The sequence below is a fragment of the Chelonoidis abingdonii genome, chromosome 1 (assembly GCF_003597395.2).
Source record: "Chelonoidis abingdonii isolate Lonesome George chromosome 1, CheloAbing_2.0, whole genome shotgun sequence".
NCBI classification, from domain to species: Eukaryota; Metazoa; Chordata; order Testudines; family Testudinidae; genus Chelonoidis; species Chelonoidis abingdonii.
Window position 1 is genome coordinate 373,331,941 of NC_133769.1, and position 8,164 is coordinate 373,340,104.

General features: G+C 64.5%; 1 protein-coding gene across 1 annotated transcript in view; it reads right to left on the reverse strand.

The window, feature by feature from the left end:
• The window catches only part of HPX (hemopexin), a 21,777-nt gene extending 16,771 nt beyond the window's left edge, over nucleotides 1–5,006 (reverse strand). Inside the window, exons 1-5 of the mRNA XM_075061900.1 lie at nucleotides 4,854–5,006; nucleotides 4,731–4,792; nucleotides 4,349–4,416; nucleotides 2,547–2,627; nucleotides 1,554–1,696 (exon numbers count right to left, since the gene is read on the reverse strand). Of these exons, the coding sequence (XP_074918001.1) occupies nucleotides 1,554–1,696; nucleotides 2,547–2,627; nucleotides 4,349–4,416; nucleotides 4,731–4,792; nucleotides 4,854–5,006 (507 nt within the window). The remainder of the gene's footprint in view (nucleotides 1–1,553; nucleotides 1,697–2,546; nucleotides 2,628–4,348; nucleotides 4,417–4,730; nucleotides 4,793–4,853) is intronic.
• Between the last annotated feature and the right edge of the window lie 3,158 nt (nucleotides 5,007–8,164).

The window sequence follows — 8,164 nt, forward strand, 5'->3', positions numbered from 1 at the left end:
AGGGGGTGGGGGGCTTGGTGGGGGTCTGGGCAGCGGGAGTGCTCTCTGGGGGCTGGGCAGCAAGGGGATGCCTCAGCGAGGCGGGGCTGCGAGGGGGCAGCGGGGTCGCAGTGGGAGTCTCCAGGGGGGGGTGCTCCATGGAGGGTCAGGCTGCAGGGGATGGAGGTCCCGGGGGGCGGGCTGCAGGGGGGGCGGGGTCCTCAGTGGGAGTCTCGGGGGGGGCTCCATGGGAGCACATGCTCAGGGGGTGGGGGCTCCAGTAGGGAGGTCTGGGCAGGGGGGTGAGGCTCAGTGGGGCAATGGAGGCCAAGCAGGGCCGGGGGCAAGAAATCAGTGGGGAAAGGCCAGGAGTCCTGCGACAGGTGCCGAGGCAAGCCCATGTCTGTACAGCCCCAGGGCCAGCTGCTGCAGTGCCCACAGGGCGAGCGGTCGGGCGTATCGCGGGGCCGGCGGCGGCCCGGCTACCCCGCGCTGCATCGGGGAGGAGTTCAAGGGGGTGCCTGGGACCGGACAGCGCCGTGGAAGGTCACCCCCGAGGACCTGGCACAGCTGAGAGCTCCCTTGTGCTCAAGGGTAACGGGCTGGGCCGGGGGCCAGGGGGGCCCAGGGCCTGGGGAGGGGGCTGGCTGGGCGCAGGCGGGGCCAGGCCTGAACTGGGCTGGGCTGGACTGGGTGGGGCACTGACTCCCACGCCGCGACCTGGGCTGGGGAGCAGCCAGGGGCCAGGGGGGTGCTTAACCCAAGGCTGTTGGGGGGCAGTTGGGGGGCTGGCGGGCGCTGACACCAGGAGCATGACTCTAGGTGCGACCTGGGCTGTGGGGGCCGGTTGGGGGCTGGCAGGCGCTGAGCCGGGTGCTGACCTGGGCTGTGGGGGCGTGTCAGGGGGCTGGGAGGGCGTGACCCCGGATGCTGACCCGTGCTAGTGGGGCGCAGCCGGGGCCCTGGAGGGCGCTGACTACCGGGCAACTAGACCCAGGGCTGTGGGGCAGCCGGGGGGCTGGGCGGGCGCTGACCGCAGGCCTGACAGGGGCTGACCTGGGCCTCGTGGGGGCGGTTGGGGGGCTGGCGGCGCCTGGAACCCGGAGTAGCGACCACCCCCGCACCGGGGGGGCTGGGCCGGAGTGCTGAACCGGGCACTGACACAGCCTGTGGGGCAGCGGGGGGCTGGCGGCAGCGCTGACCCGGGGCTGACCCAGGTGCTGACCTGGGCTGTGAGTTGGCCGGGGGCTGGCTGGCGCTGACCCGGGTGCTGAACCCCGCGCGCTCGACCTGGGCTGGGGGGCAGCCGGGGGGCTGGGCGGGGCATGACCCGGGGAGCCGCTGTCTCTCCGCAGGGGGGGGACGTGTTCGCCTACGACCCTGGGCCTGGGGGGTGCTGAAGCGCCGGTCGTGGCCCGGGGTCCACAACGCTCGGCGGCCTGCCTGGCCTCGGGCGCTATTAACTGCCTCAGCGCGTCCGCTTCCTTGCGCTTCCAGCCGGCACGGGGTCCAGGTGCCGCCCGGTGCAGCCCAGCCCGCCACAGAGCCCCTGCCTGGCGCCCCCCCCTCGGCACCTGGAAGAGGTAGACGTTGTCGTGCACCCCAGGGGACGCCGTGTGGTGGATGCGCAGCGCAGCGTCCACGGGGCCCTGGATCTCAGGCCAGGTGGCATTGATGAGCTGGGCCGGGCCGTGGAAGCCCTTCCAGACGTGGACACCTGCCAGGCGAGGCCAAGGGAGCCTGAGCAGGGCAGGGCCGGGCCCCGGAGCGTGGTGGGGAGGGTGATGAAGTCGGAATGTTCTTAATAAGCTTCTCTAAACCCTCTGTGTGCCTCAGTTTCCCCATGTGCTACTCAAGTACCGAGATGGTGGAACAAGGAGGTGTGATTGTTGCAGACACTCCTAGTGAGCAGCTGCGACTGCTGATGGGCTGCAGAGAACAACTGACACTTGTAGCCTGCCAGCTGCTGGCCGGGTCCCCTCCTCTGCAAGGAGCAGCTGGGGGGGTTGGTGCAGCCCAGGTGATCTGCTGGACCCGGAAAGGGACAAAGGATGGAGGAAGGCAATGGCCGTGATGGAAGCCGGGCAGCTGGAAACGAGTCAGTCTCCTGGTTGGGGATTCAGGGGCAAGGGCCCAGTGCTTTCACTGCCCCCCCCCCCCATGGACTTTGCCAAAGGTCCCTGATCTCAGTGCTGCCAAGCTCTGTTCTATGCTGGGCTCCCCATGATAATAACCCGTCTGTCACACGCAGGCTGGAAGTCATGGCTGGCTGCGGTGTGGGGTGCAGGGCCCTTTGGGGTTGAGGCTCCCCCAGGGGTCACGCCCAGGGGGACTCGCTGCGGGGAGCTCACTAGGTGATCAGGGGGATGAATGCTCTGAGGTCAGACCCAGGAGGTGCTGAAGTGGAGCAGGGTCCTTGCCCTGGGACAGGTGCCCTGAGGGGAGATGCTGCCCCAGAGGCCTGCCTGGTGTCACGGCAAGCGGGGCCAGAGCACCCAGCTGGGGTGCCCAGGACAGCCTGTGAGGGCCACCCCTCCCCCTGCTCCAGCAGCCAGAGCCCCCCGTACCTCTGAAGAAGAGCATCACGCCGTGCTCGTCCAGTGTGATGGCGTCAAAGCCCCCCTCGTCCGCACACCGGCTTGCTGCCTCTGGGGAGGAGAGTACAGTCCAGTGCAGCACAGGGGGCTGGGGGGCACCCCCCCATCCTGCCCCCCTGGAACTACCCAACCCCCCTGCCACCAAGCCAACCTTCCCCCACCACATTCACTGACCCAACCTGCCTCTGCCCCCACTGCTGTCACATCCTGTGATGAACTAGGAATGTTCTTAATGTTGCTCTGAATACTGTGTTGGTGCCTCAGTGTCCCCTCTGCAGTTCTTAATATCTAGGTGGTGGAATAAGGGTGTGTGATTGCTGGATTGCTGCAGAGGAAAGGGGCCAGTGCCCCGAAATGCCTCGCACTCTGGCCTCCTAAGCAACTGAAGGCCTGGACCCCTCCTCTGCTAAAGATGCCAACTGAAAGGTGTTGGAGCCCGGGAAAAGGGCTGAGCAAGGAGAGGAATGGTCTGGGTGGGGGTTGCTCAGTCTGATGGGCTGCCCTGGGGTGATGAGGAGGTGAAGTTGCAGACGCTGGGGGTCTAAGCTCACTTGCCCCCAGAAGGGACCCGGGTCCCGAGTCCCAGTATCCCCCCCCGCATGTAACTACAAGCTCGTATTAAAGCCATGTTCCTGTCATTCGAATAAACTTCCTGTTTTACTGGCTGGCTGAGAGTCACATTCTGAACTGCTAAAGGGGCGGAGCAGGAACCCTGTGGCTTTCCCCAGGACCCCGCTGGGGCGGGCTCGCTGTGGGAAGTGCACGGAGGGGCAGAGGATGCTGAATGCTCCCAGGAGAGACCCAGGAGGTGAAGCCGTGTTAGCTTCTTGCCCTGCAAACAGTCTGCTCTGAGGGAGAGGAGGCTCCCCAGAGTCTTGCCTGGCTTGGTGAGGAGCAGTTCCAGAGCATCGCCCGGGGACTTTGTGACACATCCCCAGGAACCAAACCGCCCTCCTCCCACAAGAATGTGGAATTTTTCAGTGTGCCTCTGTTTCCCTGTGTGCTGCATGGTTGCCTGGGGGTTGGTGGGGAAGGTGGGTTGCTCTTTGCAGAGACCCAGAGAGCCAGGTGTGATGGGCACCAGAGCCCAGACACTGGCCCAGCCATTGGGTACTTACAACCCCCGGCAGAAAGCCAGCGGTTGGACCAGCTGGAGGCCAGGGCCAGATGACCAGCTTTGCCCGGGAACTAGAACAGAGCACAGAGGGGCCGGGGGTAGTGTTGCGAGGGCAGCTGGACATGCCCCTGGAGGGGATTACAGAGGGGCCGGGGGGCTCTGGGGCTCAGATCCGACCCGGCGCTAACCCAGAACTTTATTGCTGGGTCCAGACCCCCAGGCACCCCCCTGTGGTTCCCGTGGGCGGAGTCACTGCAGAGTCAGGCTGGGGGGCGCCTGGCTCCCTTTGGGTACAAGTCTCCACCAGGGGCACTTGCTGAGGGGGCTCCCGGCGTGTCGTGGGGGCTCGGCGCTCTGAGGGTTGGTCTCTGAGGGGGAGCCAAGGGGCTGACCCCAGCAAGTGTGACCCGGAGGGGGCTGATGCCAGGGCAGCCGGGGAAGGGTGTCGGGCTGGGGGTGCTGGGCCGGGGGAGCCGGGAGAGGGCATCAGGCAGGGGGAGCTGGGAGAGGGCATCAGGCAGGGAGAGCCGGGCCGGGGGTGTTGGGCTGGGGGAGCCGGGTGAGGGTGCTGGACTAGCTAATGGATCCCTGACACACACACCCTACTGCATCCTGACCCCCCCAGGCCCCAGGATGCCCCCCAGCTGCATCTCACCTGTGTCGTTGAGCTGGGTCTCAGCCCCATGGTGGAACCATGGTCCGGCCTCCCCCGGTTTGCCAGGGCTGTTGTGGGGAGAAAGCAGTTTGGGTCCCGGTTCCCTGAGGTCTCCTCCCCAGCTGGCTCTTCTCCTTGCTGGAGCAGTTGGGGCGGGGCAGGGACCCCATACAATGAGGACCAGCGTTCTCCTTGGGGCCCGGCCCTGCTGCAAGCTCCTGGGGGACAGGGCACCTGGGTGCTGGGCCCTGGGGTCTGGGCAGGTGTGCTCGGCGCGGGGGCTGGCGTGGGGTGAAACACACCCACGTCTCCCTGCCTGCGGGAGCCACGCCCGGGGTCTGGCAGCTGCTTGCACAAACATCTGCTTCCTCCTGCCGTGCACTAGCGCCCGTCCCTCTCGCACCAGCGTCTGTCCCTCTCGCACCAGCACCCGTCCCTCTCACACTAGCATCCATCCTCTCATACCAGCGCCTGTCCCTCTCGCACCAGCACCCGTCCCTCTCACACTAGCATCCATCCTCTCATACCAGCGCCTGTCCCTCTTGCACCAGGCCCTGTCCCTCTTGCACCAGCACCCACGCCTGCCCTTCCTCACACAAACGCTTCTGCCAGTGCCATCCCCACCTGCCCGCACGGCCATGCCCTGCCCCTTGGACATGGGCCCCTCCACCCTATCCCCCCTCACACGGTCCCTCTGGCAGTGCCCCTCACTGCCTGGCACCAGGCGCTGTGCCCCTGCCCCAGCAGTGCCACTCACAGGGAGTGGGCGAGCCCCAGGGCCAGCACCCAGGCCAGGCACAGGACAGCCACGGCTCCGCGCATGCTGGGTTGGGTCAGGGCTCTGGGCTGTCGCCCTCTCCTATATAGAGTGGGAGGCAGGCCCAGAGCCCATGGCACAGCGTCCAGCCCCTCCAGCCCCGAGCAGCTCCCATTAACCCCACACGTGCCAGGCTCCCTACGCCCCGGGCACCACCACAGCCTGGAGCCGAGATCCCTGGGAGACCCCCAGAACCCAGCAGCAGCAGCCAGGTGGGATGGGGAGACTCTTCCCTCTGGAGCTGAGCAGGGCCTGGGTCGTGCACTATCTGCCCCAGGAGTCAGCCCCCTGGGCCGTGCTGGGATCGGGGGGCAGGACTGAGCAAAGTGCCATGGGGAGTGGGGGTCTCCAGGGCTCCTCGCACCTGAGCCGCTGCCCCCTGACCCACGGCTGCCCCTGGGTCCCTGCCTGACCGAGGTAGAATCCCCTGAGTGCTGGCCAGGGCCTTGGGGGACAGGCCGGAATCAGGTGGGTCAGGGGTCTGCATGGCGCAGGGGACACAAGGGCAGGGGAGGCTCCATGGCAAGAGGGATGGGGCTGGGGAGGCTCCTGGGCAGAGGGACCAGGGCTGGGGGGCACCATGGGCAGAGGACAGGCAGGGGCGAGAGCTCCATGGGGAGAGGACAGGGCTGGAGGCGCTCCATGGGCAGAGGGATGGGATGGGCGAGGCTCCATTTGGGCAGAGGGACCAGGGGCGGGCTGATTGTGATTGGCACCATGGGCGCAGTAGTGGTACCAGGGCAGGGAGGCTTCATGAGCAGAGGGACTGGGCGGAGGGCGCCATGGGGGCAGAGAGCGGCAGGGCAAGGGCAGGCTCATGGGCAGAGGGATGGGGGGACAGGGGCAGAGGGACCAGGGCAGTAGGGGGAGCTCGCATGAGCATGAGGGAGCCAGGGCAGGGGAGGCTTCATAGGGCAGAGGGAAAGGACGGGGTGCCAATGGGCAGGAGAACGGAGGGATACCATGGGGCGAGGGATGGGCGGGAGGCTCCATGGAGAGAGGGAAACAAGGCGGGGAGGCTCCATGGGCAAGAGGGACAGGTGGGACGGTGGGCGCAGAGGGACAGGATGGGGAGGATCCATGGGACACGAGGGACGAGCTCCAAGGGGCAGAGGGGCTCCATGGGGCCAGGGGCTCCATGGGCAAGAAAGACAGGGCTTGGGGGCTACATGGGCAGGAGGGAGGCGGGGTGGGGGGCACATTCCTGGCACTGTCCTGCCTGTTTCCCAGCAGCTCCCCAGGGACGCCCAATGGGCGGGGGAGGGGGGACCCTGACCCCAGCTCTGTTTGCTCAGCTCAGGGCCAGGACCGGAGCTGGGGCTAAAGTGCAGATCAGTGAGCTCAGCACTCGGGGGTCAGCACCTCTGCGGTGCTCAGACGGGACAGCCTGAGCCCTGCCCCCCTTCCTGGGCCCTGGGGCCCTGCCCCCCCTTCCCTGGGCTCTGCACCCTTCCTAGACCTGGAGCCCTGCCCCCTTCCTGGGCCCTGCCCCCCGTTCCCTGGGGCCCTGCCTCTCCCGCTCGCCCTGGGCACGGGGCCCTGCACCGCTGTTCCTCCCCTCTGCCCTGGGCACTGGGCCCTGCCTCCCCCTGCCCTGGACACGGGGCCCTGCCCCCCCTTCCCTGGGGCCCTGCCTCTCCCCCCTGCCCTGGGCACGAGGCCCTGCATCGCTGTCCCTCCCTTTCCATTACACTAGCTAGAGACAAAGGGTAACAAGAAAACATCCTACAAATACATTCGAAGCAAGAGGAAGGCCTGGGACAGGGTTGGCCCATTGCTCAATAACAGAAAATGGGGAAATGGCCGAGGTGCTAATGACGACTTTGTTTCAGTTTGCAGCAGGAAGGTTTGTGGTGGTTGGACATCTAACGTAGTGAATGCCAGTGTGTAATGAAGTGGGAATGTTCATAATGTTTTCTCTGAGAGCTGTGTGGGTGCCTCAGTTTCCCCTATGCCTTTCTGAGGTATCTAGGTGGTGGGATAAGGGGGTGTGATCGATGCAGAGCCCTAGGGGACCAGTGTGATGGTGTCTGCACAGAGAATGGCTGACACCCTGTCTGCTGGCAACAGATGGCCTGGGCCCCTCCCCTGCAAAGGTGCCAGCTGAATGTGCTGGAGAACAAAGAGATCAGGAGCCTCCTGGCATGGGAATAGGACAAATGCCAGAGGAGGAGTGGCTGGACAATTTCAGTTTGGGGCTGGCTGGGGAAATGGAGGGAGCCCCAGGGCTGGGGTCTGAGCTCTCTGTCCCCCAAGTTGGACCTGACTGAGTGGTCCTGTTGTCTATACCTGCAAGACCTGTCTTGGACAGTGATCCTGTTGGCTAATAAACCTGCCGCTTTACTGGCTGGCTGAGAGTCCTGGTGAATCACAGGATGTGGGGGTGCAGGACCCTGACTGCCTCACACTCTATGACACAGTGAATACCAGTGAAAATGAGGTAGGATCAGAAGAGGGTTAGGGTTAGGGTTAGAGTTAGGGTTAGGGTTACTTGGACAAATGGGATGTCTTCAGGTCACCAGGGCCTGATGAAATGCATCCTAAAATACCCAAGGAGCTGACTGAGGAGATAGTGAGCCATTAGCGATTATCTTTGAGAAGTCATGGAAGACGGGAGAGATTCCAGAGGACTGGAATAAGGACAACCCGGGAAATTACAGACCAGTCAGCTTAACTTCTGTACCCAGAAAGATAATGGAGCAAATAATGAAGCAATCATTTCGCAACCCTGAGAAGATAACAAGGTGATAAGTACTAGTCATCATGGATTTGTCAAGAACAAATCATGTCAAACCAGCCTGAGAGCTTTCTTTGCCAGGGTAACAAGCCTTGTGGCTAGGGAAGTGGTAGACAACTGTCTCGCGTGACCTTCTCATAAACAAATTAGGGAAATGCAACCTAGAGGGAGCTACTATAAGGTGGGTGCAGAAATGGTTGGAAAATGGTTCCCAGACAGAGATCTCTTTCCGCAGTGCTCCTTCCTAGGCAGTCATTTCCCA